General features: G+C 42.2%; 1 protein-coding gene across 1 annotated transcript in view; it reads left to right on the forward strand.

The window, feature by feature from the left end:
• The window catches only part of LOC145345062 (scavenger receptor class A member 5-like), a 93,806-nt gene extending 77,583 nt beyond the window's left edge, over positions 1-16,223 (forward strand). Inside the window, exon 9 of the mRNA XM_080192614.1 lies at positions 11,190-16,223. Within this exon, the coding sequence (XP_080048740.1) occupies positions 11,190-11,326 (137 nt within the window). The 3' untranslated portion in view covers positions 11,327-16,223. The remainder of the gene's footprint in view (positions 1-11,189) is intronic.
• The last annotated feature ends 6,344 nt before the right edge of the window (positions 16,224-22,567 follow it).

A 22,567-nucleotide genomic window follows, 5' to 3' on the forward strand; every position in this document is an offset into this window, starting at 1 on the left:
AGAAATAGAAATATAGAAACCAACAACATCCGTTCATCTTCAGGAAGTTTGTAACCTTTTTACAGAAAGCTGCTTTCTTTCAATTCATCCTAGCCCAAAGTGAAGGCACAGGTTAGAGTTGACACTCTGAAACTGAATGTGAAATTCTACCATGATATGATCACTTTTGCCTGGAGGATCCTTTATAATCAGGTCGTTAATGAACTCTGCCTCATTATACATTACCAGGCCCAAAATAGCCTGAGAAACTGTCCTGAATCTAATCACTCATCCTTTAGGCTACCTTTGCAAATTTTGCTTTGTTTAATCAATGTGAAAATTAAAGCCACTTGTGATTATTGCAGTACTTTTCTTTCAAATCCCTATTATCACTTACTTAGTTCATGTAAGACTTGACTGCAGTTTAAATGCCCAAGCTTATATTCTATGGGTTATTTTCAGCCCACGTTTGCCATTAGAGAGAACAGCAATGCAGGCGGAAAATCCGGAGAGAGTCGAGAAACGCGATTTTCTCCACCCCTTGCCAATGACATTGTAAGGTTCATGCTCACAAAGAGCGAGAACCTCATTTTCATGTATTGAATAAATTTTAATTTAATTATCATGCCCCCACCATATTTTCCGCCCTCACCGTATTTTCAAAGCTTGCCAACGTGACAAGTTTACCCAAATGTAAACCTATCAAGAAATCCCTCTGGGGGTGCAAAGGTGAGCACAGCTTCTGGCAAAGAGGGACATGCTTGGGCTTTAAATCCTGGCACCACCCTGTGGCACAGGTTGGCACAGTGCCAACCTATGCCAAACACACAACTGACACACACGTTTAAATTGCACTAGCTGCCTTGGTGGGATTTAAACATGTGTCCTCAGAGCATTAGCCAGGGCCTCTCAATTATTGATCCAGTGACATTACATGCCATTTCTCCAATCAGTTTGATACAACTGAATGGCTTGCTAAGCAATTTCAACTGCCTTGCTTTTTCTGGACAGGACAAACCTGGCTGTTTTTCCACTCTGTTTTGTAGAAGCTAATATTGTAGCTGTACTGGAACAACTTGGCTAGGGGCACAGCTAGCTTTGGAGTGTGAAGCTTCAGTATGGGCTGGAATGTTGTCAGGACCCATAGCCTTTGACACAAGCACTGCCTTCACTCATTTCTTGATATCACATAGATTGGATTGAATCAAATGGAAGAGTGGCATCTGTGATGTTGGGGATGTGAGAAGGAGGCTGAGATGTATCAGCTGAACATTATTGTTGTGCTGGGCTCCCCCTCCAATGAGGATGGGGATATTTGTGGAGCCTCCTCCTCCAATTGGTTGTTTAATTGACAATTGGATGTGACTGACTGCAGATTTTTGATCTGATTTGTTGGTTTTGAAATCACTTAGTTCTGGCTGTCACATGTTGCTTCCATTGTTTTGCATGCAATTAGTCTTGTGTTGTAGTTCTTACCAGGCACCTGGTGCTGCTTCTGGCATGCTCTGCTGCCCTTCTCATTGAACTAAGGTTGATTCCTAGATTGTTAGCAATGATAGAATTATGAACTGTGGTGGAATACAGTTCTGCTGCTGCTGACGGCCTACAGTGCCTTATTGATATGCAGTTCAGAGCTGCTTGATCTTTTCTGCATCTTTCTGATTTAGAATGGCATTAATATCACACAACATGACGGAAGGTATGCTCGGTGTGAGAAAAGAATTTCATCTTTACAAGGACTGTGCGCTGGTCACTCATATCAATATGAGTGGTATGGACAGTAATGGTTAGATGCATCTATCACACATAGGCTTACATTAACATTGCAAAGAAGTTACTGTGAAAATCCCCTAGTCGACAGACTCCAGCTTCTGTTCGGGTACACTGAGGGAGAATTTAGCATGGCCAATGCACCTAACCAGCACATCTTTTGGACTGTGGGACGAGACAGGAGCCCATAGGAAGAATGTATAGACTCCACGCAGACAGTCACCCAAGCCAGAAATCGAACCCAGGTCCCTGGTGCTGTGGGGTAGCAGTGCATACCAATTTAAAATTGAATTAACTAAACTGAACTAAAATTCCGCCTTTGTGGGATTTCAATCTTTATCACCAGAGCTTTTGTTTGGGAATAACTAGCCCAGTGATATTGCCACAATGTGACTGTTTCCCTACTTTTTTGTGTTAGATAACACTTCCTTGGATTATATATTCTGTACATATATGTAAATTTGACGCACCTGTTTTGCTGCCAATATTCCATCATGCAAGCCACCTAAAATTCATTAGGGTCCATTTTGACTTTTGGATAACCCCACTCTGTGATGAAACAGTCCCTGTCTTTTAAGGACCCAGCCATGTTTAAACCTGAAATAATTAAACTGTGGGGAATCAAAATCAATGTTCCAGTGCCGTTCGTCAGTTGAACTTTCAGGAAGATCCACAGAGAGGTTGTCACATTTGTGGAGACTGGGGATCCCAGAATATGGCCCAGATTATTCTGTATTTCTAAAGATGGGAGTGATATTTAGATAGTCCTTCTGAATTCTGAAGATTATTTAGAATCTTCAAATAATCATTTGGTATAATCGTAATTGTTTTGATCTGTTAGAACTAGGTTTTTTTTTAACAGAATAAACATCTTGCAGGAACTTTTTTCCTAACTGCACTCTAAACTTGCTGAAACCTTGACCAGAGTTTCAGGAAAATGGGACAATGAGGCCTACCAATGCCTCACAGCCATGATCACAATTCCCCACACTCACCGCATCCCATCCCCACTGTCTTCCCCTTCCTGCTCATTGCATGCAAAGGTCAGAACCAATATCCCAAAGCATTTTTCTTCTTTCCTCCAGTGTTGCTACTAATTTCCAGAAATCGCACAAGATGTAGTAGTAAATGCCCTGAGATGCAAAAGGGATAATGGTCTTGTAATGAATTAACCTCTCTGTATTTTGTTCTCAATAAAGACCTCTACTAAGGCCTGCACTGTGCCTTAGTTTCCCACTTTTGGGAAAATAAATCTGCCCTTTTTAAAGTAGGCAAAGTTCCCAAAATTCATTCTTAATGAGGCCCAAATCAGGAACATGACATGGAGTTGAGGCTGATCTAAAAGAGTGGATGGAAGTCTTGGATTGGGTGGCCTTCATCCCAAAAATAAGAATCACACCACCACAGTTTCTGGGTCTTTCTGTGAATGCGTATATTCAAAATAGGCTAGGGTTAAACTTCATTTGAAATTTTCACTTATATTAGTATCAGAATTCATTTTGTGTGAGGGATTGTGGTCCATCAATTATTTCTGCCAGCATTATAGATCAAGTGAAAAATCAGCTCCAAATGTACCTTGAGCTTTGGCATTCTATAGCACTATAACTAAACATCTGCATAAATTCAGTCAGCTATATGATTCATGAGGCAATAAAGCTTCAAAACTAAAAATAATCCCATTATCCAGGAATGTTCAATTGGTTACAGAAAACATGTCTTATGAATTCAGAATTAATTTATGAATTCCCATTCCAGGTACATATCAGGAATTGATCCATATATTTTAATTAACAGAAGATTATGGATTTCTGATTTTGGTAGGTGAGGGGGTGCAATTTAATATTTTGGCATTAAGTATTAACCATTCCCAGATTGAGAACACCACACAACTGAAGTAACTTTGCTTATTATTCATACACATACCCCAGTGCCATACATTAATGTTTTCACTCTTTGCCAAAGAGAAAAACCATTTCTAAATGGCCATTTTTAGTGAGTCCAAGTGCCGAGTAGAAGGAGCTATCAGCTTGTTATCAAAGCCTTCCAGAATTTGTTATCCAGTTCTGATATTCTAATACACGTTATTGCTAATTACTCACCTTTTATCAACATCAACTGAATGGGAACATGAAAGGAAACAAAAACAAGTTAAATTAGTGCCTGCCAAACTAACTTACTAATGATCAGTTGCACTTGTTTACATATCTAACAGAAGAAAACTTGGCATTGAAATAAAGGGGGGAATTCTCCTGTCCTGCCCACCACAGGAATTGTAGTGGGCATTGGGGGTGGCAGACCACGCAAAGGTCCAGTGACCTCAGGCGGAATTCTCTAATTTTGGGGTGAGCATGGCCAGAGAATCCCAATCAAAGAGCTTTGTACAGACTGATTGTTCATATCTCATATTTCCAGTTTGTTGTAGCTATAGCCCAGCTGAGCAAATGTAATGAGTTACAAAAGTATGTAGCTCTCGGTTTGATTAAAGGAAATTCACATAATTTCTTTCTTCAAACATAAAGAACAAATTCCGTTTGCAAAAAAACCTTACTCTGCAGCATTTCTTGCCTTTACATTTGCTATAAATTAGAATATGTTATAATGAGGGAAGGCAGATTAGTATTTATGTGCATTAAGTGGGATCGTTACAAATATTTTCCTATTATTTGAAAGAGAAAAGCAAAGAAACATTGCAAGTGAGAGTTATTTAAAAAATGTCAAAAACAATTCACTTCATCTTAGGAAAAATGACATCCATTTGTTACACAGATGGCCTTGTCAGAGTGATAGGCTACATATTTGTTGGCTGTAAGACTTTAAAGAAAATTGTGATTAAAGACAGATGTCTGCATTTAATTGAGACTTTGAACATGATTCCAAGCACCATGAACCATCACACATAAATATCTGAGTAGTTTTGCCATGACTTATTAAGAGTGATTGTCCATACTGCTGATGGGGGTGAGGGGTAGCACACAGCAAGATGTAGTGGCATCCTGCCTAAAATTTCCCACCAATTTCCTGCAATGTGCAACCAGTAGGCTGGGCTGCCTATCAGCTATGTAAATTCCTGCTCTCAGTGTGCAGTGATTTAACTTTAGTGTTGGTTGTGGTTCAGTTGTTGTTCCCTTGTCTGTGAGTTCAAATCCCTGTACTTAAGTCAGATCTGGAATAAATTGTGGATGTTGGAGCTTTTTCAAGTAATAGACATATCTACTGGTTGAAAATCACTTCCATTTTGTTCATGTGTGCTTAACTAGGTAGGAAGAGGAGAGGAGTGCCAGGTGATTATGCTGGGGAGATGGAGATGGATATGGCTGCCGGTATAAACTGAGAGTATAAGAAATGAGAAGTACCTAGAAATTTGGAAACACCCATTATTTTTTCCAGAATAGTGTGTCCCAAGGTATCATTGATACTGGGCATCATTGACCCCTTGTGCACTAGATCCCACTTCTGAAATTAGAGAGGATAGTGAAAAAAAATCAGAATCATAGTGTCATATAGTCATAGAGGTTTACAGCATGGAAACAGGCCTTTCAGGCCAACTTGTCCATGCCGCCCTTCTTTTTTAAAACTCCTAAGCTAATCCCAATTGCCCGCATTTGGCTCATAACCCTCTATCCCCATCGTACCCATATAACTGTCTAAACGCTTTTTAAAAAACAAAATTGTACCCGCCTCTTTTACTACCTCTGACAGCTTGTTCCAGACACTCACTGTCCTCTGTGAAAAAATTGCCCCTCTGGACACTTTTGTATCTCTCCCCTTTCACCTTAAACCTTCGCCCTCTAGTTTTAGACTCCTCTACCTTTGGGAAAAGATATTGACCATCTAGCTGATCTGTGCGCCTCATTATTTTATAGACTTCGACAAGATCACCCTTCAGCCTCCTACGCTCCAGAGAATAAAGTCCCAGTCTATCCAGCCTCTTCTTATAACTCAATCAAGTTTTTTCTGCACTCTTTCTAGTTTAATAATATCCTTTCTATAATAGGGTGACCAGAATTGCACACAGTATTCCAAGCGTGGCTTTACCAATGTCTTGTACAACTTCAACAAGACGTTCCAACTTCTGTATTCAATGTTCTGACCAATGAAACCAAGCATGCCGAATGCCTTCTTCACCACTCTGTCCACCTATGACTCCACTTTCAAGTAGCTATGAACATGTACCCCTAGGTCTCTTTGTTCTGTAACTCTCTCCAGTACAATTAACTGAATATATCCTGCCCTGGTTCAATCTACCAAAATGCATCACCTCGCATTTGTCTAAATTAAACTCCATCTGCCATTCCTCAGCCCACTGGCTCAATTTATCAAGATCCCATTGCAATTGGGGATAACTTTCTTCACTGTCCACTCTGTCACCAATTTTAGTGTCATCTGCAAACTTTCTAACCATGCCTCCTATATTCTCATCCAAATCATTACTATAAATGACACATATCAGTGGACCTAGCACTGATCCCTGGTAACATGCCTCCAGTTTGAAAAACAATTCCCTACAACCACTGTCTGGCTTCTGTCAAGGAGCCAATTTTGTATCCATTTAGACACCTCACTATGGATCCCGTGAGACTTAACCTTATGCAACAACCTATCACACGGTACCTTGTCAATGGCCTTGCTAAAGTCCACATAGACAACATCAGCTGCACTGTCCTCATCTACCTTCTTGGTTACCCCTTCAAAAAACTCAATCAAATTTGTGAGACATGATTTTCCATTCTCAAGGCCATGCTGACTGTTTCTAATCAGTACTTGTGTCTCTAAATGCCTGTAGTTCCTGTCTCTCAAAATATCTTCAACAATTTACCCACCACAGATGTGAGGCTCACTGGCCTGTAGTTCCCAGACTTTTTCCTGCAGCCCTTTTTAAACAAAGGCACAACATTTGCCACTCTCCAATCTTCAGCACCTCACCTGTGACTATCAGTGATTCAAATATCTCGGCTAGGGGACCAGCAATTTCCTCCCTAGCCTCCCACAATGTCCTGGAATACACTTCAGACTGTTGGTTAATATTTCAGCTAGTTTCAGGTAAGTAATGCTTCAATTAGACTGATCAAATGCTTTCAGGCATGATACTTGGTCATCCATTTTTATTGATATACCAATGTGGCAGCAACACATTTATCAGCACTAAATAAGTTTTTGAATTTTTTTGTCTGTGGGACGTCCAGAAGCTTGTGCAAAACCCTCTCCCAGCCACAGACAGCCCTGGGCTATGATTTCACGCTGGCTGACCAATTACTATGAAGTGGAGATGCCGGCATTGGACTGGGGTAAACACAGTAAGAAGTCTCACAACACCAGATTAGAGTCCAACCAGTTTATTTGATAGTAATCTCACAAGCTTGTGAGATGACTATCAAATAAACTGGTTGGACTCTAATCTGGTGTTGTGAGACTTCTTACTGCAATTAGCAGCCAGCCAGCATGAAACAAGCATTGTGTGAAAGGCCAAGCACCACTGTGGTGGGTGGGGGGTAGGGGGAAGTTGAAGGGGTGGCCACCAAGAAAAGGGAGGGTGTGGCACAGAGGGTGTGGCTTCAGAGGCACAGCCGCAGTGGCGCTTCTCAGTGAGCTGCTGACCTGTGGAAAGCTATTCCACCAATGTCTGGCCAGCACAATCATAGACAGAACTCAACCTCTCAACACACTTGATTTGCTTTGATTTATTATTGTCACAAGTAATAGTATATAGTGAAAAGTACTGTTTCTTGCACTCTATACTGACAAAGGATACATTCATAAAGAAAGAAAGGAGAGAATGCAGAATATAGTGTTACAATCAAAGCTAGAATGTAGAGAAAGATCAACTTAATATGAGGCAAGTTCATTCAAAAGCCTGATGGCAGCAGGGAAGAAGCTGTTCTTGAGTCAGTTGGTATGTGACCTCAGACTTTTGTATATTTTTCCCGACGGAAGAGGGTGGAAGAGAGAATGTCCGGGGTGAGTGGGGTCCTTGATTATGCTGGCTGCTTTTCCAAGGCAGCAGGAAGTGTAGACAGAGTCAATGGACGACAGGTTGGTTTGGTGAAGGACTGGACTTTGTTCACGATCCTTTGTAATTTTTTGTGGTCTTGGGCAGAGGAGGAGCCATACCAAGCTGTGATACAACCAGAAAGAATGCTTTCTATGGTGCATCTGTAAAAGTGAGACTCATAGTGGACATGCTAAATTTCCTTTACTGAGCCCTGATTTTCTTTCCACCCTGGATGGAGGTTGCAGCTTAAACAGAAAGACTACCTTGCCAATTGGCCTGCCCACAAACCATAAAGGTAAACGGGCAGTGTAAAATTCTGGTCACTTGGTGTTTAATTAATTTAAATTGGCTTTGTGATTGCCAGTGGGTACATTTCCAACTCACACCCACTGACCAAAATATCACGCAAGTGCACAGTGATGTCAGGATGTGTGCCCAACATCTTCTCACGCGATTTCACATGCTTCCAGGTCAGGCAATTGTCCAAACTTTGGATGTAAAATTCTGGCCAATGTTTTCTACCTGCCACATTGGAGACTTAGCTTTACTTATTCTTTTCTGGGATGTGGGTATCACTGGCAAGGCCAATATTTGTTTCCCATGCCTGATTGTCCTTGAACTGAGTGGTTTGTTAGACTATTTGGGGGGGGCAGTTAAGAGTCAACACATTTTGGGATCTAGAATCACGTCAGCCAGTCCAGGTAAGGATGGCAAATTTCCTTCCCTGAACAGACATCAGTGAACCATGTGGATTGTTATGACAATTGATGATGGTTTAATGAACATAAGAACATAAGAAATAGGAGCAGGAGTAGGCCATCTAGCCCCTCGAGCCTGCCCCGCCATTCAATAAGATCATGGCTGATCTGAAGTGGATCAGTTCCACTTTCCCGCTTTCTCCCCATAACCCTTAATTCCCTTGTCTATCAGAAATCTATCTACCCGTGACTTAAATATATTCAGTGAGGTAGCCTCCATCACTTCAATGGGCAGAGAATTCCAGAGACTCACCACCCTTTGAGTGAAGAAGTTCCTCCTCAACTCTGATCTAAACTGCTCCCCACTCCCCCCGCCTTATTTTGAGGCTGTGCCCTCTAGTTCTGCTATCTTTTCTAAGTGGGAAGAATCTCTCTACCTCTACCCTATCCATCCCCTTCATTATCTTACATGTCTCTATAAGATCCCCCCTCAGCCTTCTAAACTCCAACGAGTACAGACCCAGTCTATACAATCTCTCCTCATAAGCTAATCCCCTCATCTCCGATATCAGCCTAGTGAACCTCCTTTGCACTCCCTCCAAGGCCAATATATCCTTCCTCAAGTGCGGTGACCAAAACTGCACACAGTACTCCAGCTGTGGCCTCACCAGTACCCTGTACAGTTGCAGCAAGACCTCCCTACTTTTATATTCTATCCCCCTCGCTATAAAGGCCAGCATTCCATTCGCCTTCTTGATCACCTACTGCACCTGCAAACTGGGTTTTTGCGATTTGTGCACAAGGACCCCCAGGTCCCTCTGCACCATAGCATGCTGCAGCTTTTCGCCTAAATAATAATCCCTCCTACTATTATTTCTACCAAAGTGGATAACCTCACATTTGCTAATATTATACTCCATCTACCAGGTCCTCGCCCACTCACTTAGCCTATTTAGATCTCTGCAGATATTCCGCACTTTCCACGCAATTTGCTTTTCCACTCATCTTTGTGTCATCAGCAAATTTTGTTACCCTACACTCAGCCCCCTCCTCCAGCTCATCTATGTAAATGGTAAACAGTTGAGGCCCCAGCACCGATCCCTGCAGCACTCCACTAGTCACCAACGGCAAACCAGAATAGCACCCATTGATTCCAACTCTCTGCTTCCTATTAGATAACCAATCCTCTATCCACGCTAACACCTTACTCCCAACTCCGTGCACCCTAACCGTTTGCAGCAATCTTTTGTGAGGCACCTTATCAAACGCCTTTTGGAAACCTTAAAAACACCACATCCGCCGGTTCCCCTCTGTCTACCACACTAGTCACATCCTCATAGAAATCCAATAAATTCGTTAAACATGACTTCCCCTTAACGAATCCGTGCTGCGTCTGCTTGATCAAACCTTTCTTTTCTAGGTGCCTCGCTATTTCTTCTTTGACGGATTCTAGCGTTTTTCCAACTACAGACGTTAAACTAACCGAACTATAATTCCCTACCTTTTGTCTGCTGCCTTTTTTAAACAACGGCATAATATTAGCCGTTTTCCAATCTTCCGGCACTTCCCTGGAGTCCAGCGAATTTTGATAAATAATTACTAAGGCATCCGCTATCACCTCTGCCATTTCTTTCAGAACCCTGGGATGCATTCCATCCGGTCCTGGGGAGTTGTCTACCTCCAGTCCTGTTAGTCTATCAAGCACTACCTCTCTAGTGACAGTAATCGCATTAAGGACCTCATCTCCTACCATCCTGCTATCTTTAATATCCGGCAAGCTATTTGTGTCCTCCTCTGTGAAGACCAACACAAAAAACTTATTTAAAGCCTCAGCCATTTTCTCATCACCCACCGCTAAATCACTATCACTGAGACTAACTTTATATTCAAGATTGCATTTACTGAATTTAAATTCCACCAGCTGCCACTCTGGGATTTAAGCCCATGGCCCCAGAGCGCTAGCCCTGGGCCTTTGGATTGTCAATTCCATGACATTACCGCTATGCCACCATCTCCTCATAATGCTGCTCATTAATGTCTGAAAAACAAGTACAGCACAGCAATATCAGATTTCTAAGCCATTCCTTTCCAGTACTGCATGCACATTTTTTGTTGTGTAAATATGCGAGCGCCTTAAATCTGGCACAGAATTTATGTATACTGTTTCCAGAAGTTATCAGCACTTGAATCACGAACTATAACATTGAATTATTAAAATGCAGGTATTAAATGTGTTACATTTTCCTTACATGCAGTTAACTCACCATGTAGTTCCTCCTCAGTCCACTTCACTTCCAGAAAAATACACAGGAATGCTCACAATGGAATTCTGAAACCAAAACCTGTCCCAAAGCTGTAAAGATGGAGACTGTGCAAATTTTGTGACTTCCTAAAAAAGCTGAAAGAAGCACATTTTGGACAAATTCATTTCAGTGTTGATCATATTCAGGACAATTGTGTTAATGTCTTAAATCTGGCATACAAAGTTAGTTTGCTGGGAACAGAAAATATATCAGCACTTTCAATCTGGAACAATAACACAAAATATTGTGGGAAGATCAGCAAATAACAGACTTGAATGTAGGCATTAAATTTAAGACAGATTTGGAAAACATGCTTTCACTTTCAGTCATTAACCCAAAAGTATCAGATTGTTTGAATTTACTTATGTATTTGCGTTGAGAATTTTTATTTTCAGTATTGTTTTTTAAAGGCTACTCATCCACTAAAAGAAATGGATTGATTATTTGCAGGTACTGGCCGTATCTGGATGGATGATGTTGCCTGTACTGGAGCAGAGGACACAATTCTTCAATGCAAATTCTCAGGATGGGGAAAGACTAACTGTGGGCATGCGGAGGATGCAGGGGTAATCTGCAAGACTGACTGATTCAGAAAGGGAACCATTAAGCATTTAAAGGGCATCGTTCATTTTGAATGGTATTTGTTTCTGCTTTTGTTTTTTTTCCTATTGTTAAAATCTTACTAAAAGAAAATCTTTTCTTTCCTTTCCATAAATTTATCATTTTTATGCCACAACATCCGTGGAAAACGATTATATTCAAAAAGTATTATGTGTGAAAAAGACAAGACCATTATTATAAATATAGTTACATCGTTTGATAACCACATTTTATGCACTGATGAATATGGGCCCTGATTTTATTATGCATTTTGCTAGCATGATGTTGAAAAGCAGCAATAGCAGAAAATGCTACTACTGTCATTGGTTCCTGAAGAGTGTGTTGGTGTTGCATTACAATGTGTATGTTGGGATGATCTGGGGTAGATTGGTACTCCGAGGCTGGAATTTTACCACCCTGCCCTCCACGGGAATCGGAGCGGGTGAGGGGTGGAACATGGAAAGGTCCGTTGACCTTGGGCGGGATGTTATGGTTTTGGGACGAATGAGGCTGAAAAATCCCACTCTGAATGTCCAAACAAAATCTCATTAATTTGTTGTACCAATAATTTATTTTTTCCAACATGTGTCTTCAAGTAATCCATTCATTAACAGTAGTTATGGTCTTACCCAGAGCAAAATGGCACAATTTTGTTTAAGAATTAACTACATTTAGCTGTACAATAATTCAATATCCTGATCCTCAAATGTACCTTTTCAGCAATGGAATGAAGCTAAATTGTGTGTGGCTTCCCACATGGCAAATTCCTGCTCTTAACATGTTAGAACACAAGAATAGGGAATAGACCATTCAGCCCCTCAATCCTGTCCCACCATTCAATTTGATCATAGCTGATCTCTGCCTCAATCACGATTACCTGTATTTATTCCATGAGCTGGATCTTACAGGGCACCAATACCTCCATCCAACTGGCTAAAAAGTCAGCGGAGCAGCCGAGTGAAGAACGGACATTAATAGAATGGAGGTGGACTTTCACCCATCAGGGATGCTTACATCCCACCTCAGAGAGCTACCAATCAATCAGAGGCCAGCAGCTCCCTAATAATGAGAATGGTAGTTGCTGTTGGTACTGCACTTGGGTGATGATGGGGCATCCATCGCTGGCATCAGGGAAGGGGTTGGAGTTGGGTTTGAGAGATCATGGAGGAAGTGGAACCTAGAGGGTGCATGGTGGGTGCAGATATACCTTGGGGCCCTTTCGATGGGCCTGGGTGGAATCTGCCCACTACCTGCCACCAGCCCATGCAGGGAAACCTGCCAAGTTGGCTGCATGGCATGAGCCTCTCCCATTGCAAGTTGCCCATCATAATGGCATGGTGGAGCCTTTAGATGGGATTTATTTGCCAACTTAAATATTTCAAATGGCCCACTAGTGGCTGGCTGCCTGACACCACACCTCTATTGGTGGGGGCAGGGACAGAGTGGACAGGCCATCAGCAGGACTTTATATTTTGCCCCCAGCAGTGAAGACTGTAAACACCAGCCCCATATTTCCTGTGATCTAAGAAAAATGTATTGATCTCAATCTTTGAACATTATAATTGACTCAATATCCACTGTCTTTTGGGGTGGAAAGTTTCAGATTTCTTCCAGCTGCATTGTGAAGTTTTCTCTGATTTCATTCCCGAATTGTCTGACTTTAATGCTAAGATTACATCCTCTCATTCTTGATTCTCCCACCAGGGGAAATAGGTTGGATTAAAATTTAGATTAATCCAGTTCAGAGGTCACAATGTGTGATCACCCTGTACTTGGATGAGTGGAGGCAGGCACCATGTGAACGTCAGACTCATCTCAATGACTGTGGCCTGCAGCACAGCCAAGACATGCTGCTGACTGGTTGTATGCTCAGTAAGGGGCTCAGGGATGTGTGTGGCTAGCACCAAGTGCAGCCAGCCTACACTTCTTAAAGGCAGCCTGCCCCTCTTAAAGATAAGGCGCATTCATACTATGGCAGTTGCTGGAACTGTGTCAGAAAGTGTTGGAGGGAATGTGGGAAACAATAGAGCAAAAGGGCAAGTCAGAGCTCCCAAGGTCTCTGATATGGAGACCTTAATGCAGGAAGTTGAGAAGATAAGATGATATATCCAAAAGGGCCCAAAAGGCCCTCAACTATATAAGCCAAATGGGGGTAGGTGGGCACCGTCTCTTTGTACCTCCATAGTTTCTAATTTTGTTAATCATTGACAGGATTTGGGTCTCACGAGCAAGGTCAGCATTTATTGCATATCCTAAAATAGGCTTGAGGAGGTTGTGGCATGCTGCCTTCCTGAACAATGCAGCAAAGGTAGTCTGACAGTGCTGTTAGGTAGAGAGCTACAGGATTTTGACCCAGCAATGGTGAAAGGACGGTGATACAACAACAATTTTTATTTATTTATTTAAAGCAATAATGTATACTTAGATGCTTTGTAGGAATACTGTGGAACAAAATTTGACTCCAAGCCACGCAGGGAGATGTTATGGCCCAAAAAGATTGGCCAAAGAGGGAGGTTTTAAGGAATGCCTTCAAGGAAGGAAGAGAGCTAGAGAGATATAGGGAAAGAATTCTAGACCTTAGCACCCACATAGGTGCCAACTGTACAATAGTTAAAGTCAGAAACCAAAATAGACCAGAATTTATGAACTCCAGTGAGCAGGTGTGGTGGGCTAGGGAGGAGGGTTGAAGGACATTATGCAAATAAAGAAGGGCAAGGTCATGGAGAGATTTAAAATTAAGGATAAGAATTTTGAAAAAGAGGTTTTGCTTGACAGGGTGCAGGCTTCGATCAGCAAGCACAGGGATGGTAGGAGAATGGGACTTAGTGAAAATCCGTTTCTTCCTGGCTGTTGTCAGACTTTTGAAAGGACTTACCTTGCATTAATTTGCTCTTTCTCTACACCCTAGCTATGACTGTAACACTACATTCTGCACTCTCTTCTTTCCTTCTCTATGAACAGTATGTTTTGTCTGTATAACATGCAAGAAACAATACTTTTCACTGTATGTTAATACATATGACAATAATAAATCAAAATCCGACTTGGGTCAGAATTTACTATCACCCATGAAGCGAGTTTATTGGTGGGGGGGCATTTAATCAGGCAGGGGAGTGGCAGGTGGGGACACTGCTGACTTCCTGCCTCTGCCTTGAATAAGTCTGGAGCAGGAAGGCTTATGAATGGCGATCCCAAACCACCGCTAACCGAAACTGTTTAAAGTGTCGTTAATCATGAGCTGGATTTTGCTGTGCCAGTGATGGCAATGCATTCAGCATTAACTGCTCCAGGGGCCCTGCAACTTCCAAGATACACATGTACCTAAAAGTACACATGTATGTACATACAAATTAGGATCAAGAGTAGGCCATTCAGCTCTCTAGCCTGCTTTGCCAATTAGCAAGATCATGGCTGATCTGATTGATGCTTCAACACCACTTTCTTACCTACCCTGATATTCTGTGACTCCCTTTTCTTCAAGAATCTTACTATCTCTGTCTTAAGAATATTCAATGATCCTCTAGGGAAGAGAGTTTAAGACCCTCTGAGAGAAAAACAATCCTCCACATCTCCATGCATCTACAACTAACGCTACTCCTGAGGGTGTGCTGCTCCAAATGCCGAGTAAGGAAGCAGCATAAACTTGGACACCCTTCTATCACCATAAACATTCACTCCACCACTGACACACAGTGGCAGCAATGTGCATCATACACAAGATGCACTGTAGCAACTCACAAAGGTTTCTTCAGTAGAACATAAGAACATAAGAAATAGAAGCAGGAGTAGGCCATCTAGCCCTTCAAGCCTGCCCCGCCATTTAATAAGATCATAGCTGATCTGAAAGTAGTTCAGTTCCACTTACCTGTCTTTCAAAGCTGCAACCGCCACACCTAGAAGTATAAGGGCAGCAGTTGAATGGGGACACCACCATCTGCAATATCTCCTCCAAGCCACCACCATCCAGACTTGGAAATAAATCACCATTTCGTCACTATTGCTGAGTAAAACTCCTGGCACCTGCTTCCTATTGCAATAGCACTAAAATAAATTAATGTCGCCTACAATCCAACAGAATAACTAGGCTGTAAATGCTATATTATTCATGTGCAATTCCAGAGGAAAACTCATCTGACAACTGCACCATCTTGACTTCAGCAGCCATCAAAGGAGAAGCCAAATGCTATACACACTTATCTGTAGATACATGTAACATACAGGTCTCTTTTCATTCATTTTTGACTGCGGCTTCTTTATTCCATGCCCTCTTGCAATGGCAAAGATATTTGATGAGTTGAGACGCCTCTCAATATTGCTCCCTGCTTTTAGTCCCTCCCATTCAAATGTTTCCAATGCTCTGACTTTGACTTGCAAGGATTGTCAGCCACAAAGAATTTATATGAAAATTAGGTTACATGCAAAAATTGCAATTGGGATTCTGGCAGGTCTTAAATCAATGCAAATCAGCATAGAACTATTTTACACTTAAACGTTCTCCATCTGTTTTGCCTCGGGAGATATGGTGGGGATTTATTATAAATCTTTTATACTAGCACTGAAATCAGTTCTGTAGTAATAGTGATGAGAGCGTCAGCCTATCAACTTTTAGAACTTGGGAGTGTTTTACAGAAGATCACCCATTAGTAGGGCCTTTTTATGACACAAATTAATACTTTGTATGAAAGTCACACCTGTTTAATTGTGAAGGTTTTGACCGATTTTCATTTCTGATGTCTTTTTCATACTTCAATCAGATTTTGTGTCTGGACAGCTCAAACGGCAAAGTGGCCTGCTGTCCCTGTGTATGACTGTCTGTAACTTGTTTCCAGCCACAATGCACAGAATTAAGTATTTGCTTGAAAATTTACCTCAGGTTATGCAAAATAAAATTTGATAATCATTTTGATAGTCCTCTATTTCTTTCACTGTAAAAAAGAAGATAATTGCAGGAAGTTGCAGGGTAAACACAAAGTAAACAATTCATTAAAAAAAACGCACACTCGCTCTAAGCCAATTTCTGGGCTGCCTGAAATGAGCATCACATGTGAAGGGCGTGGCAGAATGGAAGGACACAGGCTGGACTAAAATTGGGTCTTGATCCTCATAAATGTTGCTTTGGTGGGCTTTGGTATCTTCTGTGTCTCCACAGGCAGTTAGTTCATTTTATCAAGATCAATCCATCAATAGAGATGATAAATTGAGGGGACATGTGACTCCAATATCATGACTGACTTGAGATCAAAGTCCACACACTCATAAGAACTAGGAGCAAGAGTAGGCCATCTGGCCCCTCAAGCCTGCTGATGGCTGATCTTTTTGTGAACTCGGCTTCATATCTCCGCCTGCTCATCATAACCCTTGATTCCTTTACTGTTCAAAAATTTATCTATTCCTGCCTTAAAAACATTCAGTGAGGTAACCTCAACTGCTTCATTGGGCAGGGAATTCCACAGATTCATAACCCTTTGTGTGAAGAAGTTTCTCCTCAACTCAGTCCTAAATCTGCTCCCCCTTATTTTGAGGCCATGACCTCTAGTTCTAGTTTCACCCGCCAGTGGGGAAACAACTTCCCTGCTTCTATCTTATCTGTTCCCTTTATAATCTTATATGTTTCTATAAGATCTCCCCTCATTCTTCTGAATTCCAATGAGTATAGCCCCAGTCTACTCAGTCTCTCCTCATAAGCCAATCCTCTCAACTCTGTAATCAACCTAGTGAATCTCCTCCAGTGCCAACATATCCTTTCTCAAGTAAGAAGACCAAAACTGTACATAATACTCCAGGTGAGGCCTCACCAGCACCTGATACAGCTGCAACATAATCTCACTGTTTTTAAACTCCACCCCTCTAGCAATGAAGAACAAAATACCATTTACCTTCTTAATTACCTGCTGCCCTTGTAAACCAACTCCTTGTGATTCTTGCACAAGGATACCCAGGTCCCTCTGCACAGCAGCATGCTGCAATTTTTTACTATTTAAATAATAATCATTTTGTTGTTATTCCTACCAAAATGAATAACCTCACATTGACCAACATTGTACTCCATCTGCCAAGCCCTTAGACTATCTATATGCCTTTGCAGACTTTCAGCGTCCTCTGCACACTTTACTCTGCCACTCATCTTAGTCATCTGCAAATTTTGACGCACTACACTTGGTCCCCAGCTCCAAAGCATCTATGAAAAATCATAAACAATTGAGGCTCCAACACTGATCCCTGAGGCACACACTAGCCACTGATTGCCAACCAGAAAAACATCCATTTACCCCCACTCTTTGCTTTCTGTTTGTGAACTAATCCTCTATCCATGCTATTACATTACCCATAACACCATGCACTTTTATCTTATGTAGCAGTCTTTGGTGCGGCACCTTGTCAAATGCCTTCTGGAAATCCAGCTACGCCATATCCACAGGTTCCCTATTGTCATGTAATGTTCTCAAAGAATTCCACCAAATTAGTCAATTGACAATACAATATTATTGACAATATAAGATCTATCAAACTAATATCATTTTTTGACTTGATTTTCACCCATTTTTTGCCAGGACTGACTTTGAACCCACTTGTTAGCCAATACCGCATTGTAGACACAATGCAAGTTCTTTGAAGTATTTTCCATGTGTCTAAATCTGTTGATCATTGTTGATTCAAACACAGCTAAAATGTCAGATATCAGTTCCCCCAGAGTGAAGTGCGTATTGATGTCAGCGGAGTAAGGGGAAAGCTTTTCTTCCCAGTCTCTAACCTGAAAAAACTATGCAGCTGATCATGGTACTGTAAAAACAATGCTATTTATTTATCACTATAATATTGGGCCATCAGGTCTTCCATTGTGATGCTCATAACACACAATGTCCTCTCCAATTCACTTTCGATCGGTTAATGTGCTATATTTTTATGCAAGATATTAATGATGTGATGACCCTGTTCCATATGTAGGTGTAAACACTTCAGTTTTAGTACTGGTGTCTCCTACAACGATCCTTGTGGGCTTTATGGGTAGGAGCCTGGGGAGACATTAAACTAAAGAAAGAAATCATATTTATATGGGGCCTAGTTTTCATAACTTCAAAATGTCCCAAAGGGTTTCACAGCCAATGCAATAGTTTTGAAATGTAGTCACTGTTATAATGTAAGGAAATACAACAGGAAATTTGAATGCAGCAGGCTGAATGGGACCCATTTAGAAAATCTGTTCAGTTAGTCTGTTGAGAGAAATTCAATGAGGATGATGTGATTGACCAACTGCTGTAGAGAGGTCAAGAAGGAGGGTTAGCGACCACGGCCATCATCAGATCATTTTTTAACACAATGGAAATGTAGAAACCAATTTAGGGAGATTCATAAATGGAGTAGCAGGGAGGCTGGATATTGTTTTGGGAGGAGGCAGCACATTCAGCGATGTGAAGAAGAATGTGAGGTTGGAGATGAGACAATGATTTACAAGGATAGAGGTGCTGAGGATGAACTTTAGTACCAGAATTTGATGGCAGAGGTTTTGAAAGTGACGGAATAGAACCTTTGAAAAGGAACCATTTAGCCAGTACAGTAATAGATTAATTGGCTATCCACCAGAAATTTGTATGCTAATTGGCTATTCTGTTTGCTAACATAGCAACGATAACACTGGGGTGAATTTTACATTTGGAAATCAATACTTCTGCCCAACCCCACCCACTACACTGTGTTTATGTAAAATCTGGTGTGATGACTCTAACACAACATCATCACACTAGTCTGCAATAGGGAAGAAGTTGATTGGGTGCTAGAATCAGCGGCCTACCTGCCATTTATATAAAACTAATTAACAAATTATTAAGCTTGTTGTTAACACTTAATAAACTAAAATTTTACACACTATTTCTAACTGGGTGCATGTTGGAGACAAATGTTTGTAAGGAGTTACGGCAGGTAGAGGAGGCATTTAAAAGGCTAGTAAAAAGGCTGCAAGTAGAACTATGATTGACTTTAGTAGAAGTGTCAGCTGGAGAAATTGGAAGAGTTTGCTGGTGTTGCAAGTTACTTTAATAATAATTTTGAGTCTTCACTGGGAGATATCATCAGGGAAGGGCACCTAGAGCTGGACTTAAAGTGAATTTTCTACACTCCAATATTGGACCCTGAGATCTGTGTCCCTGTAGGTATTGTGCATTCTGGAGGAGGCTGTTTCCTCAGTGAGGAGGAGGGGGAGAAGGACAAGGAGAATGAAAGCTGGCCAAAGACAGGTACGCTCTAGTCCAGATAATTGTGGAACCTGCTGCTGAGCAAGGGCCTTTGGAGGAGAGATAACATCATCAGGCAGGCAGGGGGAGGTGAGGGCACTATCCTGCCAAGCCAATAAACTGGCAAAAATGACCTATCTCCAAATTTTGGAGTGCTTAAGGGGAGTTTTTCCATTCCACCTGCCACAGGTATCGTAGTGGGTGAGGGGCAGACTATGGAAAGGTCCATTGACATCGGGCAGGATTTTCCAGTTTCAGCATGAGCGCAGCTGGAAAATCCCACCCTCAGTGTCTGAGAAGACTGCATCTCTCCAACTATGTGTTGGCTGGACAGATTGCTTCAAATTACATTGGTGGACACCTCATGCCTGTGGAGTTGATAGTCACCGAATCTTCCTCAGGCTCCTTCCTGGCATCACCTAGAGAACATTGTGGAATTTTGCAACCAGTGGTCCTTCACCGCATAAAGTGTTTTTACTGCTACAATACTCAGGCGTACCTGTGAGTTTGGCAAAGCCAGTTAGGCAGGCTCACTCGGAGGCTTTGCCAACATTGAAGGATTCAAATTAAAGTGCCATTGGTTCTGCTGGAAGGCATTTGTTAAAAGGCATTTAGAAAAGCTTGAATGTAGTCACGAGCACAGGATAATACGGGTATGTCCATGTTATCTTGGCAGCAGTCGTGATGTGTATTTGATTACACACCTCAGGTGCCAGGGATGTTATGTTCATTGGAACCTCTGGATGGTTTGTTTCTGTGTGACAAAGGATACTCCATGAAGAGATGGCTCATGATTTACCCCAGTCCAAAATCAGTGCACTGAGCTAGAGAGGAGATACAATGAGAACCATAAATCTACCAGGGCCATAATTGAGCAGATCCATGGTATGTTAAAATGAGGTTTTAATGTTTGGCCGGTCAGATGGCTCTCTTCAATACTCTCCAGGTCAAATCAAGTCATACTGGGCTTTGCACATCTTGGTGCTCCAGCGAGAGAGGAAGTCTTGGCAGAGGAAGACTTAACGGAGCAAGGCCCATCCTCTGATGAGAAGTCTGAGGATGTGTCTGATGTTGCTGATGTTGAATCAGGCCAGCCAGCTGAGCAAGGATGCTTTGGATACCAGGGGCATGGGATGCGGTGTGGGGGACTAATGTATGACTAATAAAGTGTTTCTTTAAATCCTTGACTGGTTTCCAAGTACTGTGGTTCGGTGCTTCCCCTCACTGCCGGATGAGCTGGAGACAGGCTGTTGACCCTTATGCCCCTTTGGCTAGGATGACTTTGGCGGAAGTTCTTTGTTTCGCCTGAAGTCTTTAGGATCTCAGCCTGGTGGGAGCACAGTGACAGGAGACCCATTGATTGCCAAAGGAATGGCAGGGTCCCTCACCAACCCCCTCTCCCCCACACTCCCCCACTCCCCCAGAACATCTCCCCTTCACCCTTCAGCCTCTGATATAGGAGCACCTGCTCACCCATTGCCATGAGTTAATTTGACCACCACCCCCACCCCCACTTTTCAGATTGCACTATTTCAGTTTCCAACAGTCGGCCCGGTGACTATGATGTGCTAACACCAGATTGTGGATCCCTATAAACCAATTCATGCGTCATCACCAAGGTGCATGTATCTACGCCTGTGGTAGGAGCTGTGCAAGGGTGTGACTTTGCACTTTCTGAGGCTCCTCAGCGGTCACCAATGGTCCATTGGGATTGGTGGTGAACTATTGATGTTTCATCTGTCAGATAAACAAAAATAAGGCATCATTTGAGATGACTTCACAAAGACACGCTTCCTAAAACCACACTCTGGCGCTGCTAGGAGATGGTTTAAACCTCAGCTTTTTCAAAATTGAGACACCCAATCCTTCCCAAAATCCCCTGGGCTCCAAAGTCCAAATCCATCAATGCTACGTCTCTCCAGTTTCAACCCTATTCACCCATCCCTCTTAGAGGCAAGAGCTGTGCACCCTTCAAATCTCAGTACCGGGGGCCATGCTCTAATCTCATCTCCACTTGTTCACTGCCACCTCCAGCACTTCCAGATGTAGAGGAGTGAAAATTGCAAAGTTGGGTTGACCACCTCTGGTCCTGGCTCTCCCTCGGGAATTTTCTCATGCAAATAAAAAGGGGCATTGTAATGAATCTGTCATGCAAAAATCATACTTTCAATTGTGTGCCCAAAATGACTTCTGTCAATGGCCAACAACTGTCAATGGTTCTTGCTGACAGGCATTCATGAGTAACCATTCCCCGCCACCTCCGAATCCCCTGTTGTCACACAGAGTGGCACGTCTGCTTTGTGCTGCTTTGTGCACTTGACCAAGGCACAAGGTAATCCCACACTTGATCCTCATACACTTTCATAAGCGTCTGTCTGCAAAATGGTTACACAATCACTTGGCAGATTGTGGTCATTTACAACACTGCAGCCAGCCACACATGCCGATTACCTCTACAACATCTGTCCAGGCGGCTTGGGACTTCTCAGTCAAGAGGACCACCCTCTGATCACTCACATCCTGGAGAGGACGCTCAAGGAATTATCATCAAACTGTGGGGCCGATTTTAGTCTGGGCTCGTCAGCAGCTGGTCCGTCCATTCTCTCCGCCATATGATGACCTATAAGGTCATATGCGGCCTTAGAGCCTCTTTAGAGAGACGCAGTAAGTTCAAGGGTTGAATTTGAATCTTTTCCTAAATACTTATTATTCAAAAAGGGAATGGAGGCAGGTGGGCTCAAATGGCATGGGTGCTGAATAATACATTGCTGCAAGATAGCCAGCAAAATGGAAAAACAAGGTCTTAGCTGCTATTGCCCCAATGATTCAATGGATTAACAAGTCTTTTGGCCCAAATCTTTGTTTCCAAATTATTGATAGTCGTGCGGCTTCCATTAATCAGTATCAGGGCACTTTTAACCAAGACCAACTTACGGTTCACAGCCAGACTGCTCTTTTCCTGCACACCTCAGCCTCGGAGTGGAGGTATCCTTGGTGCAC

Source organism: Carcharhinus amblyrhynchos, chromosome 7, assembly GCF_965287045.1.
Source record: "Carcharhinus amblyrhynchos chromosome 7, sCarAmb.v2.hapA, whole genome shotgun sequence".
NCBI classification, from domain to species: domain Eukaryota; kingdom Metazoa; phylum Chordata; class Chondrichthyes; order Carcharhiniformes; family Carcharhinidae; genus Carcharhinus; species Carcharhinus amblyrhynchos.